The following is a 23,576-nucleotide window of genomic DNA, read 5'->3' on the forward strand; positions in this document are numbered from 1 at the left end:
GTTTAATTCTTTGTGCTCTAAGAACATACTTTTTATGATTTATGTTCTTTGAAATTTGTTAAGATATTTTTTGTGACCCAGAATGTGGTCTTTCTTGGTTCATTGTAAGTTTGAGAAAAATGTGTATTCTGCTTTTGAATGAAGTAGTCTTGTACATGTCCATTAGATCACACTGATGCTTTCTTTTATTTAAAGCACTCTGCTTTAGGGTAGGATGTAAATAAGCTATTCCACGAATTATCTGCTTTTTAGCTTCTCACCTTTCCTTTTGACCATTTTCTTGAAATTCTTCCTCTGTCTTTGTGTTTCTTAATAGCACAGTGAGCCTCCTAATCACCTTTTTTTTTTTTTTCTTCTTTCTAAAATACACATGGTTAGGCCTGGTCTCAGTCTTGTAAATTAAATCTTTTATCCTGTTCAGGAATGGGAGATTGACCAAGGTTGGCTGATAAAATTTTAAATCTTTACATCATTACTATTATTGGTAGTGATGGAGTCTTGCCATGTGGCCCAGGCTAATGACAAACTCCTGGCCTTAAGCAGTTCTCTTGCTTTGGCCTCCCAGAGTGCTAGGGTTAGAGATGTGAGGCACTGTGCTCAGCCTTACTTTTAATTTGGACAAAGAAAAAATTTTTAAAAACAAAATTAAATTTAAAAGTTTAATATATTTAAGTAAGCTTTTGAAATTTGAGCTGTTATGAACCTGGGAATTGGAACCAAATTTATCTTTGAGGGTGTTTTGCAGTATTCTTCTTTTAAAAACAACAATTATGACTGGGCCCCATGGCTAATGCCTATAATCCCAGCACTTTGTGAGGCTGAGGCAGGTGGATCACCCGAGGTCAGGAGTTTAAGATCAGCCTGGCCAACATTGTGAAACCCCTTCTCTACTGAAAATACAAAAATTGCCTGGGCGTGGGGATGTCCCCCTGTAGTTCCAGCTACTTGGGAGGCTGAGGCGTGAGGATCACTTGAACCTGGGAGGTGGAGGTTACAGTTGCAGTGAGCCAAGATTGCGCTACTGCATTCTAGCCTGGGTGACAGAGTGATACTCTGTCTCGGAAAAAAAAAAAAAATCTCAGTAATAATAGCTAACACTTGTTATCATTGCTGTGTGTTTCTCGGGGTAATTGTCTGCATTTCCTTTTAGGCAGGAAGTTATGTTCGTGATGATGCAGTCCCCAATTTAATTCAGTTAATAACTAATAGTGTGGAGATGCATGCCTATACTGTCCAGCGCCTGTACAAAGCAATTCTTGGTGATTATTCTCAAGTAAGTACTTCATTCAGCTTTCTGTTTCAGGGGTTAATTTTACTCCCAATTTTTCTGGTATGTCTTTCTTCTTTTTTTTTTTTCCTCCTTTTCCCTCCCCTTTGGTATGTCTTTATTTTTGACACTCTAGATATGTACAGTTTTGATCTTTATTTTGAGATGACCTATGATTTACGTTAAATGTCTCTGGAAAAATTGAAGTCCTTGACAAATGTTAACTTTTCTTTTGACAGCAACCTTTGGTACAAGTGGCTGCGTGGTGTATAGGTGAATATGGTGATCTTCTTGTATCTGGCCAGTGTGAAGAGGAAGAGCCTATTCAGGTACACCTTGTCACTCTTGGTTAAGTGGGAGAAAACAGTGGTTTTGGTTGTAGTTGAGTAGTGTTTAATGGGGAGTTGAGGTTGATTCTTGAAAACTTTTTAGGCCAGGTGTGGTGGCTCATGCCTGTAATCCTAGCACTTTGGGAGGCTGAGATGGGAGTGTTGCTTGAGCCCAGGAGTTTGAGACCATCCTGGGCAACATGGTAAAACTCTGTCTCTACAAAAAACACAAACATTAGCCGAGTATGTTGGCATCTGCTTGTAGTCCCAGCTACTCAGGAGTGAGATCCTGTCTCTAAAAAAAATACTTAGCTTTTTAAAGAAGGAAAGTAGAATTATATTGGAAAACCTGCCATTTTTTAAGATGGAACTTATTGAACCATTGTGAGTTGTTTTTTTTCTCTCTTTCTTTCTTTTCTTTCCTTTTTTTTTTGAGACAGAGTCTCACTGTGACACCCAAACCGGAGTGCAGTGGCAAGATAACAACTCACTGCAGCCTCGATCTCCTGGGCTCAAGCGATCTTCCCACCTCAGCTCCTGAGTAGCAGGGACTATAGGCATGCACCACCATGCCTAATTTATTCTACTTTTTTGTAGAGACAGAGAGTTTCACCACATTTCCCCAGCTGGTCTTGAACCCCTGGAATCAAGCGATCTGTGTCTCTTGGCCTCTCAAAGTGTTGGGATTATTAACAGGCATGAGCTACTGCATGCCGGCCCCACTGTGAGATTTTAAAACCACTTTAGGCCCTACTTCCTGTCCTATTGGACTGAATTATTTCTCTTACCTTCTGGCTGATAAGAAGAAATGAGAAACGTATCCATGTTCTTATTTGTACATTAAAGGACTGTCTTTAAAAGGGAAAGTTGTGGCAACAACACTTGAACTCTGTGTTTTCTTTTCTTCTTCTGTTTCTGTCACTTGAAGCTGTAATATTGCCTCTCAGCGCCAGTGGTCATTTTTCTCTTTTTACCTCCCTCCCACCTTTTCTGGTTGAGAGAACAGCTTGGACAGTTACCCTCGCAAAGCACAGGGTGGGTTAGAGGCTTTTGTAATGGTAGGAGTGGCTTTCTGGCCACATCCCCTGACCTGATAACTGATTTAGATGCATAATCATGCTATTCATTCTTCATGGTCTCTTTTTCCTGCTTCTCCTCAGGTAACAGAGGATGAAGTGTTGGATATCTTAGAAAGTGTCCTAATCTCTAATATGTCCACCTCTGTGACACGAGGTTATGCCCTCACTGCCATTATGAAGCTTTCTACTCGATTCACTTGTACTGTAAAGTGAGTATTAAAGAAATGTAGGGTGAACAGGTTGTTTTGTAATTTTAAAAAACTTGTTATGGAAAATATCAAGCATAGACAAGAGTAGAGAAAATAATAACACGGATTTGCATTTACTTATTTCCCTTCAATCACAGTGATCAATTCATGGTTAATCTTTATTCATGTGCACTTTGTTTCTTTTCATTCTTTTATTTTTTTTTTGAGACAGAGTCATGCTCTGTCACCCAAGCTGGAGTGCAGTGGCACGATCTTGGCTCATTGCAACCTCCGCCTCCTGGGTTCAAGCAATTCTCTGCCTCAGCCTCCCGAGTAGCTGGGATTACAGGTGACTGTACCCACTCCTGACTAATTTTTGTATTGTTAGTAGAGACAGGGTTTCACCATGTTGGCTAGGCTAGTCTTGAATTCCTGACTTTGTGATCCACCTGCCTCGGCCTCCCAAAGCGCTGGGATTACAGGCATGAGCCACTGTGCCTGGCCCCTTCCTCTCATTCTTTTACTCCTCTGTGGATTATTTTGAAGCAAAAAGTTTTGGGGTTTTGTTTGTTTGTTTGTTGAGACAGGGTCTTGCTCTCTTACCCAGGATGGAGTGTAGTGGTGCCGTCATAGCCTACTGCAACCTTGAACTCCTGGGCTTAAGGGATCTCCCTGTCTCAGCCTCCAAATAGCTGGGACTGCAAGTGCACGCCACTGTGCTTGGCTAATTTTAAAATTTGTTTTTTATAGAGAAAGCTTTTTGTTTGTTGCCCAGGCTAGTCTTGAACTCCTGGGCTCAAGCTATCCTCCTGCTCTGGCCTCCCAAAGTATAGGGATTCTAGATGTGAGCCACTGCACCTGGCCTAAAAGTTATCTTTTTAGAATGAGATTTCTAATACTTTTTTTTTTTTTAAGTTGAGAATCTAGTTTCCCACACAAAGGTTTTGGTTTATTTGTATTTTATATTTTATTTTATTTTGTTTTGTTTTATGACAGAGTCTTGCTCTGTTGTGCAGGCTGGAGTTTAGTGGCTGCTCACTGCAACTTCTGCCTCCCAGGTTCAAGCAATTTTCCTGCCTCAGCTTCCCCAGTGTTTGGGATTATAGGCTCTTTCCACCACACCTGGCTAATTTTTGTATTTTTTAGTAGAAATGGTATTTCACCATGTTGGCTAGAGTGGTCTCAGACTCCTTATCACATGATCCAGCTAAAGTATTGGTTTAATATATTTTGAATGTCTTAATAGGAATAAAATCATGAATGTTTTGGTGATTAAATCTTTTAATTCTCCTCCTTTTTTTTTTTTTAAGACAGGGTTTCACCATGTTGGCCAGGCTGGTCTTGAACTCCTGACCTCAGGTGATCGCCTGCCTCAGCCTCACAAAGTACTGAGATTACAGGCGTGAGCCACCACGCCCGGCCAATTCTCCTCTTTTCTATTTTGAATGAGTAGATTCTTGGGTTAGTTTCCCACCCAAGCATATTTAAGGCAAACTTAATTTTCATAGTTTTTCTGCTTCACTTTTAAATGTGAAGTCTTAGGAAAAATGATATTGAATTACTTTTAAAATTGTGACTGGAAGAATTTGGGGTCAACATTTTGATGCTATGACCCTTTTATAGGAGATTAAAAATTATTTTGAAATAAGAGAGTGAACAATACAAATTTCTTCTGTGGCAAAGTAATAGTTGGTACTTTTCTCTAGCAAATTTTAGTAGTGGCATATATATGTATTTTTTCTGCACCATCATTGCTGCAAAATGGGAGTGGAATATTTAACAGACAAAAATCTAGAGTTACAATAAGAATAGTATCATGTGAAATGTCAGATAAATGGATGAAGATAAAGTATTTTGTTTTTGGAAAATTATATGAATTAGAAAAAAATGAGTATTTCAGTATTTTAAGCAGAAAATTCTGGCTTATTAAACATTCTCTCTATTTATTTGTAAATTTTCTTTTGGGTATTTGATATTGTTTGTCATTTCATCTTATAGCCGAATTAAGAAAGTGGTTTCTATCTATGGAAGCAGCATTGATGTGGAACTCCAGCAGAGGGCAGTAGAATATAATGCACTTTTCAAGAAATACGACCACATGAGGTGAGCGAAAGAAACTAAGCAATGTGTCTATCTCTTAGCATCCTGAATAAATTGTTATGGTAATTCATAAAGAAAATTCATTCCTTGAGCTTTGTTAATTGGTCTTCATATCCCTATTTAGTTCTAATTGCTTGGCTGCTTCTGTTTTGTCCATCTACTATTCTGTCTAGTCTCTAAAGAAATAAATTGACTCTCTTCTTTCATTCTGCCTCCAACTCTTACCACTTTTTTTGGTATGGAAAGTTTGCTTTCTTTTCTATTTTATTTAGTTAAGAAGTAGGAATTGTATTTTTTTCAAGACGAATAATTTCATTCAGATTCCATTATTGTTACATTTTGGTGTTTGTCCTCTTTTTTTCCTTCTATTAGGTATATCTTTTTGACTGTTAGTACCTATGGGTTTACCTTTCTTTCATCTCAGTCTCTCTACCAGTGAAATATATGCTTTGGGATTTAGGTGGGACAATTGGTTTATTCAAGATTTTTTTTGTCTGCCCTTAATCCAGCCAGGAATTTAGGTCATGTATTCTTATAATCTACCTTCTATTTTAGTGTATGTGTTGGTTGGGGAGGGGAGATGGATCTCCATGTTTGGGCTCAACATAGTTAATGATGATTATTTTGGGTAGGGAATCTAGGTTAACTGCCTAGAATTTAACCACTTCAGATTCTTCTAGGTCTGCTCTGCTTGAGAGAATGCCTGTCATGGAAAAAGTGACCACAAACGGCCCTACTGAGATTGTGCAGACAAATGGAGAGACAGAACCAGCTCCACTGGAGACCAAACCACCACCCGCTGGGCCACAGCCCACCAGCCAGGTAGCCAGCCTTTCACTTGCTCATCTGGGGCATCTTATGATTTTACAGTCCCTTACAGCTTGTCTCTTAGCTGAGTCCCTTTAATGTTCTTGGATTGGTTGATGATTTCCTTCCTTATTTTTACATATTGAAAGAGCTTTGCATTAGGTGTAAACTAGACAAATAATGATGAATTGAGCTGTTGTTACCTTGTTTAGGCCAATGATTTATTGGATTTGTTGGGAGGAAATGACATAACACCTGTTATTCCAACTGCACCTACAAGCAAACCATCTTCTGCTGGTGGAGAACTTCTTGATTTGCTGGGAGACATCAACCTTACAGGTGAGGCCAGTCTGGAGCTATTTAATGTCTGGGAAAACATAGGAGGCCTTGGGGCAAAACTAAACTGAATCCAGACTTCTCAGCATGTGAATCGTTTGAAGACAGGAGAGCCTACATGAGAAGCAAGAATCAAGTCTTCACAATATCTGGATTATAAGCTGTCATGCTAATGCTCTAAAGATAATTTATAGGGATTTCTTAAAGGCTAACTTTTAATTTTGGGTGAATAAATTATTCACAGTGTTTTAAGATAGAAACTACTTACCCTTTCAGGCTCAGTGTCCCAAGGTATGACTTCTTGGTTCCTTTCCACTCATGGTTAGTTTTCAATAGCTGTGAGCATTTGTGGAGGGATGTTAACCTACTACCTACCTTTTATCTTCCTTCCTTTCTACACTTTGTGTAATTAAAGCAACTGAAGGAATAGTTGCTCATAATATTCAAACATTTCATTTGGGGATATTTTTTTCTTCTCTTCATATATACCAGTCATTTGTAATTGACGTGTTCAGCAGTATGATAAACCTGAGTCCAATACAGTTTTTTTTGTTTGTTTGTTTGTTTTTTTTTTTGAGATGAAGTCTCACTCTGTCACCCAGACTGGCGTGCAGTGACACAATCTTGGCTCAGTACAACCTCCGCCGCCTGGGTTCAGGTGATTCTCCTGCCTCAGACTCCCAAGTAGCTGGAATTACAGGTGCCTGCCACTGTGTCTGGCTAGTTTTTATAGTTGTAGTAGAAATGGGGTTATACCATCTTGGCCATGCTGATCTTGAACTCCTGATCCACCTTGACCTCTGAAAGTGCTGAGATTACAGGTGTGGGCCACCACGCCTGGCCTACAACTTCTAAATTACAGTGTCAAGTATAGCTGAAAGGTTAAAATGTCGTCTTTTTTTTTTTATTTTTGAGATAGCCTTACTCTGTTGCCCAGGCTGGAGTGCAGTGGCACGATCTTAGCTAACTTCACTCTCTGCCTCCCAGATTCAAGCGAGTCTCCTGCCTCAGCCTCCTGAGTAGCTGGAATTACAGGGGCATGCCGCCACGCCCAGCTAATTTTTTGTATTTTTAGTAGAGATGGGGTTTTGCCATCTTTAAAAGGATAATGTAGAGTTAAAGCATACATGACCTTGAGTAAAAAATAGACATAGGATAAGAAATTGGATGGTCAGCTAAGCTCGTTCCCACAGGCTGATTTTTTTTTTTTCTCCTAATACAGAACAGCCACAGAGTATAGGATTTATGTCTGTGCCTTAACAAAATTTCAAAATGTTACTTGTCATGTACTGTTGAATTATTTACAGATGATCAATTTGAAATCTTCAAATGCCAAAGCTATACTGGATGACTGGCAAAGAAAAAGCAACCCCATAGTTAAACCACAGTATATACTTCACCTAACATGTTGGTATTTCCATGTTAGCATATAGTCTTCATAATCATAATTTTAGATGACTAATATTTTATCAACAAGTTTGCACTATTGTTTACTCAGTTCCTTAGTATTGGGTATTTTGAGTTGGTTTTTTTTTTTTTTTAAATGGAGTCTTGTTTTGTTGCCCAGGCTGGAGTGTAGCGGCATGATCTCATCTCATGGCAGCCTTTATCTCCCGGGTTCAAGTGATTCTCCTACCTCAGCCTCTCGAGTAGCTGGGATTACAGGTGTGTGCTACCACACCTGGCTAATTTTTGTATTTTTTTATTTTTTTTTAAGACGGAGTTTCGCTCTTGTTACCCAGGCTGGAGTGCAATGGCGCGATCTTGGCTCACCGCAACCTCCGCCTCCTGGGTTCAGGCCATTCTCCTGCCTCAGCCTCCTGAGTAGCTGGGATTACAGGCACACGCCACCATGCCCAGCTGATTTTTTGTATTTTTAGTAGAGACGGGGTTTCACCATGTTGACCAGGATGGTCTCGATCTCTTGACCTCGTGATCCACCCACCTCAGCTTCCCAAAGTGCTGGGATTACAGGCGTGAGCCACCGCGCCTGGCCAATTTTTGTATTTTTTTAAGTAGAGATGGGGTTTCACCATGTTGGGCAGGCTGATCTTGAACTCCTGACCTCAAGTGATCTGCTCACCTTGGCTTCCCTAAGTGCTGGGATTACAGGCATGAGCTACCACCCCTGGCCAGTATGGGGTATTTTTGTTCCTAGATTTTTCTTACCTAGTGGCTTCAACAAATATTACATCAATTTGTTCTTATTTTAGATTAATTTCTTAGACTAAGTTACTTAGTCTTTCTGAATGTGGTTAAAATTAGGATGATTAATACTTATTCCATAGGGTTATTTGTGAGGCCCATTGATCTATTGAGTACATGACAGATAGTAGGCACTTGGTAAATATTATTTACCTTTTCCTCAATTTGTGTGTTTCTCTGTCATAAACATTGTATATTATCATTTTTAAAAGTCCTAGTGGGTGAAAATTTGGTCCTATTTTATTTTAGTATTATTTTTAAAATTTTGTACACCCTTCTGCCAGGCTTGGCCAGCAGGGAGGGGCCCTATTATTTTTTGATCACAGGGAATGTTTAATATTTATCCACATAACTGTATTATAGTTGGGTTTTCTTTCTGAACGTTCTTGTATCCTTAACTCATTTATTGTGGAGTCTTGTCTTTCGTTCTTTTTTATTTTCCTAGTATTGTATGTTAAAGCAAGATGATAAAATGTTAAAAAGTCTAGGTTTTCTTTATTCATAATGTATTTTGAAGATGTTTTTCCATTTTTTACATTAATTTTCAAATTTTCGAATTCTAAATTTTTAAATTTATCATTACAGTTTCACCCTATTTATGTCGAAAATTAAGTCAGTAGAAATTCAGAAATAGATTTAGCCTGTGATTTTAAAGGGTTTGGAGCAATAAGTTTCTGTTGTTCCCCTAAACTACCTTGCTATACTTTTACAGTATTTTTTAAAAAGTAAAATTTGAGGGAGTTGGGGACTTATATGCTGCCTATGTGTATGTTGAGTAGCCTCTGATTTTCCATGAGACCACATTTCTAAAATTGTTTTAAAAATGCGAATTGGGAGAAATTTTCTCAATTAGATTTTTTAGACTAGGAGAACTATATGAATGTTTCTTTGTCTACTTTATTGGTAATCTGCTGGACTACACAAATGGTGTTTGCATTTATTTTAGCTTCTTGTGCTTTGCTTAGCCTCTGTATTTCTGCTTTCTTTGCTAATTTTTAGTGTGTTATTTACTTTTTATTTTTTAACAGAGTCTTGCTCTGTCACCCAGGCTGAAGTTCAGTGGCGTGATCTTGGCTCACTGCAACCTCAGCCTCCTGGGTTCAAGCAATTTTCCTGCCTTAGCCTCCTGAGTGGCTGGGACTATAGGCGCGTGCCACCACGCCCAGCTAAGTTTTGTATTTTTGGTAGAGACCGGGTTTCGCCATGTTGGCCAGGCCATTTTGTGTTTTTAGTAGAGACGAGGTTTCGCCATGTTGGCCAGGCCAGTCTCTAACTCCTGACTTCAGGTGATCCACCTGCCTTGGCCTCCCAAAGTGCCAGATTACAGGCATGAGCCACCACACGTGCCTGCCATTTACTTTTCTAGTGTTCTTTAGTATCTTTTTTCCCTTCACTTTTGCTGTCATACTCTTAAAAAAAATTAAAAAAAAGATATTCTAGCCTTCCATTATTTCATTGTGTTGATTCTTTTTTAAATGGCATATTTTCAGTTAATTTCGTAAGTAATTTGAAGTCTATTTAAGTATAAAATACTTTTTTTTTTTTAAATGGAGTTTCGCTCTTGTTATCCAGGCTGGAGTGCAATGGCACAATCTTGGCTTACTGTAACCTCTGCCTCCCAGGTTCAAGCGATTCTCCCACCTCAGCTTCCTGAATAGCTGGGATTACAGGCATGTACCACCACACATGGCTAATGTTGTATTTTTAGTAGAGATGTGGTTTCTCCTTGTGGTCAGGCTGGTCTTGAACTCTGGACCTCCAGTGATCCTCCCACCTCGGTCTCCCAGAGTGCTGGGATTACAGGCGTGAGCCACTGTACCTGGCTTAAAATACATTCTTTTAATTTTGCTGAATTTTCTTATTGTTTTTCTTAGAATATTGATTTCCCTCTTATTCTATGAATTATCTCCTATTGTATGGTTGTCAAATTGTTCTTGTTTGGAAAGATTAAATGAAAATGGTAATCTATTTCTTTTTCCCACCCTATTTTGTACCACCCCTTGCAGGATATATATACGTGTGTGTGTGTGTGTGTGTGTGTGTGTGTGTGTGTGTGTGTTAAAATTTTGTTTTACAGCATTTAACATATACAATTTTTTTTTATTTTGAGATGGAGTCTTACTCTGTTGCCCAGGCTGTAGTGCAGTGGCAAGATCTCAGCTCACTGCAACCTCCACTCCTAGGTTCAAGGGATTCTCCTGTCTCAGTCTCCTGAATAGCTGGGATTACAGGCACACGCCACCATGTCCAGCTAATTTTTGTATTCTTAGTAGAGACGGGGTTTCACCATGTTGGCCAGGCTGGTCTCAAACTCCGGACCTCAGGTGATCTGCCTGCCTTGGCCTCCCAAAGTGCTGGGATTACAGGCTTGAGCCACCGTGCCTAGAAAACATCTACAAAATTTAATGAATGTTTTGATCTACCTAGTTTGTAAAATAAAATATGAAGAGGGTTGATGTCCTCTGTGTATTTCCCTCTCATCCCATTTCTTTTTTATTCAAGAGGTAACTACTGTCTATCCTAAAGTGATGTTTAACATTGTTGTTTGCCATTCCTGTGCATTTCTTGATACAGTATTTAGTATTGTTTTGCTAGTTTTTACCTGTTTAGACATGGTATCCAACTTAATGTGTTGGGTTTTTTTTTTTTTTGGCACCTTTTTTTGCTAAATATTGTAATTGTGAGAATGAATTATGAAATATCCATGTTAAGTGTATTTCTGGTTAATTCACTTTTTACTGTTGCACATGTGTAGTATTTTAGTTTTTCAACATAACGCAGTTTACTTATTCATTATCAAGATGGCCGACATTTTGATTGTTTCGAGTATTTCACCATTAGAAGTATTCCTGCTGTGAATGCTTTTGGATGTATCTCCCAGTGTACGCATGCAAAGATTAACTAAAAGTATCTCTAAGAAGGGTAATGGTTCTCAACTGGGGAAGATTTTGCCTTCCAGAGGTTGGCAGTGTCTGAAGATATTTCTGGTTGTCACAACCGGGAGGATACTGCCATGTAATGCATAAAAGCCCAGGGGTGATATCCTGCAATAAACAAGGCAGCCCCCTACAACAAAGAATTAGGAAGCCTAAAAGCTATTGCTTTCAAAATTGAGAAACCTCAGTTTAAGGATATACTGATGTTCAACCCAGCTGTTGCCAGATTACTCTCTAGATTGGTTGTACCTAGTTTATATTCCTACAGTGGAGTTTAAAAATTCCTGTTGTTCCATGTTCTTGCCAACATCTGGAATTATCAGACATTGAAATTTTCATCGTTTTGATAGACATGTAGTAGTATATTGCTATAATTTTAAATTCCAGTTCTATCATTACTGGTAAAATTGAGCATCTTTTTATAAGATTCCCTTTTCATTCAGGTTTCCTCTTCTTTGACTTGCTTGTTTATGTATCTTGACACTTTTAAGTTGGGTTAGCTGTTTCTTATCGATTTATAGATGACAGTTATCATTTAGATACTTTTCTATTCATTACTGTGTAGCAAACCTTTTCTCCTGTCTGTGGGCTCTCTTTACTTTTTTTTTTTTTTTCCGGACAGGGTCGCACTCTGTCTCCCAGACTGGAGTACAGTGGTGCAATCACAGTTCATTGTAACCTCAACTTTCTAGGCTTTGGTGATCCTCCCACCACAGTCTCTCAAGTAGCTCGGACTATAGGTGAATGCCACCATGCCTGGCTAATTTTTTTTTTTTTTTTTTTTTTTTTTTGAGAAGTGGTTTTCCCTTTTTTTGCTTAGGCTTTTCTTTCTCTTAGAGTATTTTTTTTAATGAACAGAAGTTGCTCATTTTAAAGTACTTGAATGTTTAGTTCTTCCTCTTTGTAGTCTATGCTTTTTGCATCTTGTTTAAGGAATCTGTTGTTAACCTGAGATCAGAGTAATTTTCCCTATAATTTCTTAATAAACTTTGTCATGCTGTCTAAGGTTGACTTTCCATTGGAATATTTCCTTTAGGTGCTCCAGCTGCTGCTCCTGCTCCTGCCTCAGTCCCGCAGATATCCCAGCCCCCCTTCTTGTTGGATGGGCTTTCATCACAGCCTCTCTTCAATGATATTGCTGCAGGTACGATGACTGTTGTTACCATCATTACATGGAGCACTGAGTAATAGAGGTGGTTATTAAGAAAAAGAAGTAATAATTCTGCAAGCATTAGGCTGACTACAATAAGACTTATCTTCCTGTACTTTCTCAGGCATCCCCTCCATCACAGCATACAGTAAGAATGGCTTGAAGATAGAATTCACCTTTGAACGGTCAAATACCAACCCCAGTGTAACAGTGATAACGATACAGGCCTCCAACAGCACAGAGCTAGATATGACGGACTTTGTTTTCCAAGCTGCAGTACCAAAGGTACTACAATGTCTTCTTTACCTTTTTCCTTTGATTAAAGATTGGCTGATTTTTTTTTTTTCATGTGTTTGGTAAAGGATATGTTTTAATGTTTAGAGATTAAATTTGCAGATTTAACTCTAACAATAATGTAACTTGCGATTCATTGAAGCATATCATTTTTAGTGAATAATTTTTACTAGGTTACAAGTATTCTGATGGTTAGTATTATAGGATAAAGAAAAACAATTCTAATAGTGAGAGCAAGGTGGTCAGTTAATATTCTGGGCATTGAGGATAGGTTAGGCTTTAGTAATACAGTTTAAAGACCTAAATACACAAAATCTGGCATAGTATTAAAGTAGATTGAGAAGCTTTGTTTATTTTGTATTATCTTCTAGTCACCAGTTGAGAATTGAAATTTTTTGTCTTTTGGTATATAAGTGAGAGAAACATTCCTCCCTCATTAACATCCAGTTTATTATAGATATGGTAACTGTTTTTGTTAATGAAGGTTTGGTTTATACCAAATTTTAGTTAAAGGATATTTATGTTTGTTTTTGAGTAATGAAAAGTCTTGAGTCTGGGTGCAGTGGCTCACGATTGTAATTCCACAACTTTGGGAGGCTGAGGCAGGCGGATCACTTGAGGTCAGGAGTTCGAGAACTTGGCCAATGTGATGCGGCTCCTGTCTCTACTAAAAGTACAAAAAAAATTAGCTGGGTGTGGTGGCAGGTGCCTGTAATCCCAACTACTCGGGAGACTGAAGCAGGAGAATCGCTTGAACCCAGGAGGCTGAAGATGCATTGAGCTGTGATTATGCCACTGCACTCCAGCCTGGGTGGCAGTGAGATTCTGTTTCAAAAAATAGTAAATAAAAGTTCTGAATAAAGAAAAGTTTAGAATGAGGAATGGGTAGTTTCTCTAAAAAAGATGAGATAGTATTAGGTTGCTATCTGGTTTTTATTGCCACTCACTTCTCTTATGGTGCAGAAATATCTGTACATGACATGTAAATGAATGAACATAGTTTGTTCCAGTAAAATGTTATTTGTAAAATCAGATGTTGGGCCATTCTTGGCCAATGGGCCATAGTTTGCCAACCACTGATTTAGACTAAGCTAACCTAATCTTGGCAGTGGCATGTGAAATATGGCATTTAGACATTCAGACAACACATTTTTGGAAATTGAGTATGTTTTCTTTATTTGTGGGTACTGCTGACTTTACAATCTTTTTTAAATTTTTTCTTCATCCTCTTGACTCTCATGCAGCCTTCTTTGCTTACACTTTGTAGGAGCCAGAATAATTTAGACGTTTAAGAAGCAGTTGGTAGGCCGGGCGCGGTGGCTCACGCCTGTAATCCCAGCACTTTGGGAGGCCGAGGCGGGTGGATCACGAGGTCAAGAGATCGAGACCATCCTGGTGAACGTGGTGAAACCCCGTCTCTACTAAAAATACAAAAAATTAGCTGGGCATGGTGGTGCGTGCCTGTAATCCCAGCTACTCAGGAGGCTGAGGCAGGAGAATTGCCTGAACCCAGGAAGCGGAGGTTGTGGTGAGCCAAGATCGTGCCATTGCACTCCAGCCTGGGTAACAAGAGTGAAACTCCGTCTCAAAAAAAAAAAAAAGAAGCAGTTGGCTGGACATGGTGGCTCACACCTGTAATTCCAGTAATTTGGGAGGCCAAGGCTGGTGGATCACTTGAGCTCAGGAGTTTGAGACTAGCCTGGGCAATATGGTGAAACCCCGTTCTACCAAAAATACAAAAAATTAGCCAGACGCGATTGTGTATGCCTGTGATTCCAGCTACTCAGGAGGCTGAGGTGGAGGAATCGCTTGAGCCCTGGAGGTTGAGGTTGCAGTGAGCAAGATGATGCCACTGCACTCGAGCGTGGGTGATAGAATGAGACCCTGTCGTTAAAAAAAGAAAAAAAAAAAAGGGAGCTGTAGTGTTAAGTGGTAAAAGACCACTAATGAACTCTAGAGCCACTCTATTTGGATTTCAATACTAGTTGTATGATATGAAGAAAGTCACTTAGTCTGTATGTGTCAGGGTCTTCATTTGCAAAGAGGGATGATGATAATGATAGCTACTTCCTAAGGTTGCTTAAAGGAATAATTAAATTTTTTGAATTAGGCACTGTTTGAAGCACTTTTCATCTGTTCAGTGCTCGGTATGTTTAGTTTCTGCAACTTAGGTTTTATACTTGTTACTCTAGGCTGCTGCTCTAGCGACTTATCACCCCTGCTATTAAAGGCCTTGTTTTTGGTGGTGTACTGTACAGTGCAGCATGATGATGTATTTTCAACTTTAAAATGTCATATTTTATAGGTTCTACATATTTTTGTGTTTTAATGTTTCTGAAATTGGGGTACATTTTATTTTACTTATTTTTTTTTTAAGACAGAGTTTTGCTCTTCTTGCCCAGGCTGGAGTGCAATGGTGTGATATCTGTTCACCCCAGCCTCTGCCTCCTGGGTTCAAGCGATTCTCCTGCCACAGCCTCCTGAGTAGATGGGATTACAGCATGTGCCACCACGCCTGGCTAATTTTGCATTTTTAGTAGAGATTGGGTTTCTCCATGTTGGTCAGGCTGGTCTTCAACTCCTGACCTCAGGTGATTCGCCCACCTTGGCCTCCCAAACTGCTGGGATTACAGGTGTGAGCCACCGAGCCCTGTGGGGTAAATTTTAAAACTGATATCTTGTCATAGTCTAATAGGCTGCATGTTTTCTATCTCAGTGGTACATAAAATAATGGTGTGAATTACAATTGATGGTATCTTACATTTAATGAAATATAGTAGTAATGAATAATATTTTAGCTTAACATAATTTAATGTGGCAGTAGAATTATGGATAAGAACACACACACACACACACACACACACACACACACACACACACACACATTTTTTTCTTCTTTTTTGAAATGAAGTCTCACTCTGTTGCCCAGGCTGGAGTGCAGTGGTGTGATCTTGGCTCACTGCAACCTCTGCCTCCTGAGTTGAAGCAAATCTCTTGCCTCAGCCTCCTGAGTAGCTAGGATTACAGGCATGCACCCCCACTCTCGGCTAATTTTTTGTATTTTTAGTAGAAATGATATTTCACCATGTTGGCCAGACTAGTCTAGAACTCCTGATCTCAGGTGATCTGCCTGCCTCAGCGTCCCAAAGTGCTAGGATTACCACACCCAGACCCCCAGTGTAATATATCTGTGCACTGAGAGTGAATCTCACTCTTGTAACTTTTGGCCCTAGAAAAGACTAGTGTATTTCTCTCACTCTTAAATATTTTAGAAGTCTAATCTACTTTTAGCAAAGATTTCCAAATTCTAGTTTATAGAATAGCTACATAGTACAGTATGGTTTACCTAGCCTGTTCTTTATAGCACTTTCGTCTCTTGTTTCTATAAACAAGCAAATAAACCCTACCAGCATTCAACAAATTATGGTGTGTGGCTTATCTAGGTCTTTTGCTGTATAGGCTGGTTCTGGAAGTCTTTCTTTTACCTCTTTGTCATGTGGAGAGAAGGCCTTGAGACATTCTAGATTATGCAGGCTTTAAAAAACAAAAGTTCAAGTCTGTGGGCCCTAGTCATCCAGTCACACAAAAAAGCATAGAAGCTTATAGTTGCTGACCAGTATGTTGGTTTGCTATTTTTGGAAAGCTTTTCTTTTGGTTTCTTTTGGGCTGTTTTTTAAGTCAAGCACCTATATTTTACTTGCATACTTGATCAGTTACTATTAAGTGAAGTTGCCAGAACAAGAATTGGTCAGCTTTTGAAAAGAGGTAGGCTAAAATTCCTTCTGCCAGAGAGTGTGGTTTATTGCTGGTTGTCATGATCCAAGAACTGAACAGTGGGTTTTTATAAATACCACACAGTGAGTCAGCTCACGTGCTATGAATTCCTGATGTTAGAAAACAAGTAGTAGGCAAAACTTAGTAGTGAAATCTTACTTGACATCTGGGTGTCTAAATGTTTTTTGATATCTCTGACCTAGCATTGCGTGTTTCTTTTTCTGAAGAGTGCCCTTTGTTCCCCTCTAGACATTCCAGCTGCAGCTTTTGTCTCCTAGCAGCAGCATTGTCCCAGCATTTAACACGGGGACCATCACACAAGTCATTAAAGTTCTGAACCCTCAGAAGGTGAGTAGCACATTTGTAGCCAATATCTGAGCTGAAGTGTAAGCATATTTCCTGAAATAAATTTCTGCTTTGTTTCTTTAGATTTTTCTGACTTGTATTTAGAGATCAATGAAAATGCCTGATCTTTCTTGACCTTTTGTAAATAACAAATGGACCCCAAAGACATCAGGTGGTTTAGTGGCATCTTATTAAAATGCAGCTTCAAAAAAAGCTAGATTAAAGGTCTAGTTTTGGGGGGCATGGGAGAAGCTTAGACATTTTAATTTATATACAAGTTGAAATCTGAGGTAAGAGCATTTGTTGAAACCAAATATCTATATTTACTGCTGCAATTATTAAGTATGACTAGCAAAAGTGGAGGCATTTTAAATGAAGCAGCCAAATGAAAAATAGCCTTAGAAACTGAAATTTAGCAATATTTTATTATATCTTCCAAAAAAAAAAAAATACTCACCTTAATGGTAATCAGTTGGTTTTCAAAGAGTTTTGGAAAATGGTTCAGAACATTTCTTTAACAAAGCACTACTAGTTGCTCGTAAATACCAGTATGCTTTCCTCCTCTTGTAACACTTGCCTTTCCTCTGCTATTCGCTATATTTTGAGCATCTGCCTCTATAGTACAAGCACAAATTCCTTTGACCATCTCATACAGAGAATAAAAAAATTTCTTAGTGCATTTGTATTTGAAATCTGCCACATCAAGTAAAAGGTACCTAATTGAGTTATCTTAAAACTACTGCTGTTACCTGTGAGTTAACTAATTTTTAACAAATTTTATGCCTTAGGAACAAAAGTTTATATTCACATTTACTGTAGGTTTTCAGACAGAGCAACAGTATATCTGAATGTAGAGCATATGATGAGTATACGTTCACCTCATTTTGTAAGAGACTTCAATACAAGGTTTGAATCTTTTTGAAAAGGACTCAGCAAATGTTACTAGGAAAATGCTCCATGGTATGGTGGCTCACACCTGTAATCCCAGCAGTTTGGGAGGCCAAGGCGGGTGGATCATGAGGTCAGGAGTTTGAGACCAGCCTGGTCAACATGGTGAAACCCCGTCTCTACTAAAAATGCAAAAATCAGCTGGGTGTGGTGGCAGGTGCCTGTAATCCCAGCTACTCAGGAGGCTGAGGCAGGACACTCGCTTGAAGCCAGAGGTGGAGGTTGCAATGAGCCGAGATCGTGTCACTGCACTCCAGCCTGGACAATAAGAGCAAAACTATGTCAAAAAAAAAAAAAAAAGAAAAGAAAAGAAAATGCTCCCAAAGGGTTCTGTCCTTTTAATGCAGTTCAAGGATTAAAGCCAACCACATGTTCTGGAGATGCACTTTCTCTGCTTGGGGGCATGACGTTGTTAGCTTCTTGGCTGAAGCCTAAAGTACTGGGTGTTTTTTGTTGTTGTTTGCCTGTGTGTCATTCTTAATAGTTTTGCTTTAAAGTAAGTTTTGACCTCTAAGATTAAAAGTCTTATTTGTGGACTGGACAGATTCTGGAGATTTTATTTCAATATATAATTTGCATTTCTCTTTTCCTCTTACAGCAACAGCTGCGAATGCGGATCAAGCTCACATATAATCACAAGGGCTCAGCGATGCAAGATCTAGCAGAGGTGAACAACTTTCCCCCTCAGTCCTGGCAATGAGGGTTTGGCACCATTTTCATTCTTATCCCACTCAATCAAAGGAACTCTGGGAAGGAGGTTGTGATTGCTGGCAAGTCCCCCCCAACTGTACCACGGGCATGAGGAGCTGAAGAGAACTGCTGAGGAGGATTTTCCTAAAGTTACTGCTGACCTTGAAGCATTGTTAAAGACTAATGTCCTCTCCTCCATTGTTGAGGCTGGCTGCTTCTGGAGGCTACTTTGCACTCTTCCTCTTCCTCTCCTTTTTCCGCACTTCTCCATCTCTCCCACATTTACAGCCAGAATCAACATTCCCTGGGCCCCTGAGGAAATAAGCAGCTGGTCTAGAGGAGAGGACTGCAATCCATGGTGAAAAAACACTCACTTTGTCTCTGCAGCAAAGAGTTGCCCCTTCTTTCTACTGTTGTTTCTCTGTGGACTGGGCAAGGTGGGGTATTTATTCCTCACTAGCTGGGTTACCATCTTCAGGCGCTTTTCACATCTGGCATTTGGAATGGAAATGTAACAATGGACATTAGGGAGCCCTGCCTTTTTCTACTGGTTCCCCCAATGTTTGAAAGAGGCATTAGGCTCCTGGTAGCCTTTTCTGTGCATTGCTGTATACACACAGACAAACACATGTATGTATGTTTGTTATCAAAAGCTGGTCAGACCTTGTGAGTTTATTTGTAAACACTGGACAGATGGAGTTAAAAAGAGCTTTTGTTGAGATTTGGCACGAAGGATATGGTGCTCTATTTGTAATAGAAACTTCCAAGGCTCTTCCAGCTCCCCTTTCTCTCCATTCTTTAGCTGTAGTCATGAATAGTCTCCATGATTTTCAAAATTGATTCCCCTTAAAGTGCAAAATGGTCACCTTCTAAAAGATACATTCATAGTTATTAATGACCCTATTCCCACCACAAATTTTAAAGTGCTCCTAAGCCCATAACTTGCCTGTTTGAAATACGGTAATGGGTGGAAAGAGTAGTTCACCAGTTTTAAAGATCAGACTCTGTATCAAAAGTACCTTTGCCCTTAGGAAGAGGGAGTATCAAACTCATCTTGGAGCATATTGGAGTCATCTTATCTATTACTCCAAACCTCCCTTTTTATTTCCTGAGCCTGGCTTGGACCTTGGCATTCCATTTGAATTCCTTCTAACTGGAACATTTGTGTTGTATCTGTAACACTGGCACTGAAATAAAGACCACACGGTTAAAGAAATCTTTCCTATATTGTACTTTATGGTGTTGGAGTGAAGCCTTGTAGCTTCCTTGCCCCCGTGTCAGAGGAAGTCTTAGGGGCACCATAGGGTAGGAACAGCCTTTCCTCACTCTGAGGAAATTGGTCTCTTTTAAGAGACAAATCTCATGAGTATCCACATCAAAGACTTTAGCTTTTTAAACTAGTGAGAGTGCCAAGTGCTTTTTAGAAAGGACCTATGTGTTATCAAACTTTGAAATTGAGTTGCTGGAATGAAGTAGAGGTGACTCTCTGTGGTACATGTTGAATGTACTGTGTACGTTCAAGTAGTCAGGCGCCATGTCTTATATACTGAAGAAGAAAAAAAGTGAGGCCCACCTTGCTCTTACAATGTTTGTAATTGTTACTGTATTGAATACAGTATAATTAATGACTACTATGGCTTCAATCTTAAACCTGGAAACAAATATCCATTTTTTCCCCTTCATTTCACCAAGCCTTTACTTAAAATCTTCAGTGTCTTGTCAAATCCAGCTCTGTATCAGATGCTGGACTATTCCTAACATTTGACAGACTGGAGTTGAACTAAAGGCTCCACAGGGGAAAGTTTCTGGTCTTACTAGTATGTATGAGCAAGATCTGCTAAAACTTACTCCACTGGGTAAATGGTTGATCAAGTCAAGAACAGGATATTATTTCCTGCATAGTTTTCAGTAACGTAAGTGTGGACTAGTGCATATTTCAGACAACTGCTCTGCCTGTGCAATGAAAAATAGCCTTTAAGGGTTTCTTTGCAGACTGATTTCATTGGATGGATACTTAATGCTGTGAAACATGATAGGATTAACATAATGTTGGTGGATTTCTTGAATAGAATTTGTCTTAACATTCCTCTTTGTGTAGAGGCTTTATTTTCTCTCTTATATTTGTAGCTAACCAGCTCAGGTTTTTTTAATTTGAAGTGGGTTGAATCTCTGAGGAAATCTGTTAAAGACCATGCTATAAGACAGTGTCAGATAATGGAGCTGGGAAGGGTCTACTCTGCTGACAGAGCATTTCCTTGGGTGATCATAGTTTTGAGGGAGAGTTTATGATCATTCATAGCTTTGTCTAGGAGTAAAATATCATGGCCTTAACACAAAGGGTGCTGCGTAGAATGTGAATTGATTTCAGAATCGGAACACAAGAAGGACTAGCAGCCAAATAACTGCCTAGGATACTGATGGTTGTGAAGACTGTTTCAAATGATTGGATCTTTGAAAGCTTCAGTGTGCCTTAGTTTCTAGGATCAGAATTAGTTTTCCTCTCACTTGGCCTTGCAGCTAAAAGGAGACATTTTTCAATTTCTGTGAATACTTGCACATTTCAGTAATTCCTTTCCCAAGTATAACCACTCAAGAGGGAACAAATTTGGATGGATTTACAACTTCAGAGGCATTGTGAGGAAAGAGCAATTTCCAAGGCTGTTTTGCTAACCCTGGGGTGATAAGCAGTAAGCCCTCACACACTTACTTCGACACTTTGACATGCACTTGTACCTCATTATTTCCCTCTTCAAGAGTCAATTTTATTTTAGTCTCTGCCCCATCCCGGGGAATCCTAAAGGAGAATTTATTCATCTAAGTAATCTCAAAAAACTGTAGGAAGGGTGTTCTCCCCGAGAAGCTTCTCTTACAGTGCTTTGGTGCTGTTACCTTGAGGTGGTTTGGACAGTCATGGAAGTTTTAGGCTCTGTATAGTGATCAGCTGTTAATTTTAAGGTCTTTCTCATTTAAAGAAACATTCCTCAGTGTAACATTTGGGAGGGGATTCTTTTCCTCTTGCTAGTTTAAAGGTGTGATTCGTACTCCTTGTTTGTCCCATTCATATATGAAAATAGACTTTTAAAACTGTCTGACACTAATGGTTTATATAACATGCTTCCCTTTTTTTTTTTTTTTTTTTTTTTAATGTCCTAGAAGAGATTGGAAGTTAGGGAGTACTGCTTTTGAGGTTCAACTTCATTATCTTCTGCATTGGAAAATATTTGGGTCATGAGAAATAGAGGAAAGGAGTTTGAATGTGTATATTTTTTTCCAGAGAATGTATTTTAACCACAGTGTCCTAAACTGAGAAAGCTAGAGAGGAAAAAGTGGGTGTTCACGAACTTTGTGGTTGGGAGAGTGGTTTTACATGTCTGTGTATTCATGACTGGGAGTGGGGAGGATCATTGAAGAGAGAATTGCACAGGAAGTCCTGAAGTTTAACTTTTGACCAGCTTTGGCTTGGGAGAGTGGGGCTGCTTGTAGAAATGGAAGTGAATAACTTTTTCAAGCAATATCAGTGAGTGGGTCCCATCGACAGGGTTCCAAAACCTGGAACACTTTAACAGAAGGAAATGCAGAAGCAGCTTGCACAGTTGCTTTACAAACTTCCAAGAGGCTGATTCTGGCTTCAAGATGGAACATTGGAGTTGGTTTTTTGTTTTTGTTGTTTTTTCCTCAAAGAACTTGCGGTTGTGCTTTGTGTGTTTTGTTTTCGTTTTTTATTTGGAAGCCCCATGGGAAGGAGCTTCTGAACTCTTTGCTTTATGAACTCCCACTGTGTTCCTCTAAAGTCCCTTTTCTTTCATAGTGTTGTAAGTTACATTTTCATTATGCCCATCACATCTTCTTTACTGTAAAAATATTAAAAAGCTGTTTCCAAGTGGGACAGCTAATGAAGCTCTAATTATTGCAGACATATTTTTGAGATGTAAAAAAGAATTTAAAATTAAATGATAAGTCTTAGAGGCGAGTGAGGAATAAAATGGATGTAAACATTTACATGGGATGCATTAGAATTCTGCTGTGTGTATTGTCTTTTGGTTGAAACAAATTATGAACAGTGACTAATAATAAAAAGTCAATACTCAGTGATTTAAAATTTGCTTCCTTGCTTCTTACAAGTGAATTAGAAGACTTAGATGAATTCTTATTCCGGAGGTTGAGCTAAACTTACCCATTAGTATTCCTTTTACACATAAGTCTCACCAAGAGAGGAATTTGAACAACTTAAAAACTTGTGGCCAGGCATGGTGGCTCATGCCTGTAATCCCAGCACTTTGAGAGGCCGAGGCGGGTGGATCACAAGGTCAAAAGATAGAGACCATCCTGGCCAACATAGTGAAACCTTGTCTCTACTAAAAATACAAAAATTAGCTGGGCGTGGTGGCGCACACCTGTAGTCCCAGCTACTTGGGAGGGCAGGAGAATCGCTTAAACCTGGGAGGTGGAGGTTGCAGTGAGCTGAGATCATGCTACTGCACTCTGACCTGATGACAGAGCAAGACCCGGTCTCAAAAAAAATAAAAATAGGCCGGGCGTGGTGGCTCAGGCCTGTAATCCCAGCACTTAGTGAGGCTGAGGCGGGCAGATCATTGGGTCAAGAGATAGAGACCATCCTGGCCAACATGGTGAAACCACGTCTCTACTAAAAAATACAAAAATTAGCTGGGCGTGGTGGTGCACACCTGTAGTCCCAGCTACTTGGGAGGCCGAGGCAGAAGCATTGTTTGAACCCAGGAGGTGGAGGTTGCAGTGAGCCGAGCTCGTGCCACTGCACTCCAGCCTGGCACCTGGTGACAAAGCAAGACTCTGTCTCAAAAAATAAAAAACAGCTTGTGTTGGCCGGGCACGGTGGTGCATGCCTGTCATACCAGCTACTCTGGAGGCTGAGGCAGGAGAATCACTTGAACCTGGGACATGGAGGTTGTGGTGAGCCAAGATGAGCGAAACTCCATCTCAGAACAACAACAACAACAAACTTGTGTTACAGACAGTGAAAAAGTCTTAAGTGCAATTGGACATTTTAACTATAACATGATTAATTTCATGCTTAATCTTCTACAGAGGTGAATTCTTAAGGCAGAGAAATCAAGGTGAAGTGTATATTAAGAATGGTTATGGGTTTTAT

The 23,576-nt window shown here is 39.4% G+C and overlaps 1 protein-coding gene across 1 annotated transcript in view; it reads left to right on the forward strand.

Annotated features, from left to right (window-relative positions):
• AP1G1 (adaptor related protein complex 1 subunit gamma 1) overlaps nt 1-22,547 on the forward strand; it is an 86,067-nt gene extending 63,520 nt beyond the window's left edge. The window contains exons 16-25 of the mRNA XM_032284799.1: nt 1,151-1,273; nt 1,507-1,596; nt 2,757-2,884; nt 4,862-4,966; nt 5,644-5,785; nt 5,983-6,109; nt 12,284-12,391; nt 12,522-12,682; nt 16,715-16,813; nt 18,357-22,547. Of these exons, the coding sequence (XP_032140690.1) occupies nt 1,151-1,273; nt 1,507-1,596; nt 2,757-2,884; nt 4,862-4,966; nt 5,644-5,785; nt 5,983-6,109; nt 12,284-12,391; nt 12,522-12,682; nt 16,715-16,813; nt 18,357-18,458 (1,185 nt within the window). The 3' untranslated portion in view covers nt 18,459-22,547. The remainder of the gene's footprint in view (nt 1-1,150; nt 1,274-1,506; nt 1,597-2,756; nt 2,885-4,861; nt 4,967-5,643; nt 5,786-5,982; nt 6,110-12,283; nt 12,392-12,521; nt 12,683-16,714; nt 16,814-18,356) is intronic.
• The last annotated feature ends 1,029 nt before the right edge of the window (nt 22,548-23,576 follow it).

The sequence above is a fragment of the Sapajus apella genome, unplaced genomic scaffold (genome assembly GCF_009761245.1).
Source record: "Sapajus apella isolate SASKATOON/1434 unplaced genomic scaffold, GSC_monkey_1.0 scaffold15, whole genome shotgun sequence".
NCBI classification, from domain to species: domain Eukaryota; kingdom Metazoa; phylum Chordata; class Mammalia; order Primates; family Cebidae; genus Sapajus; species Sapajus apella.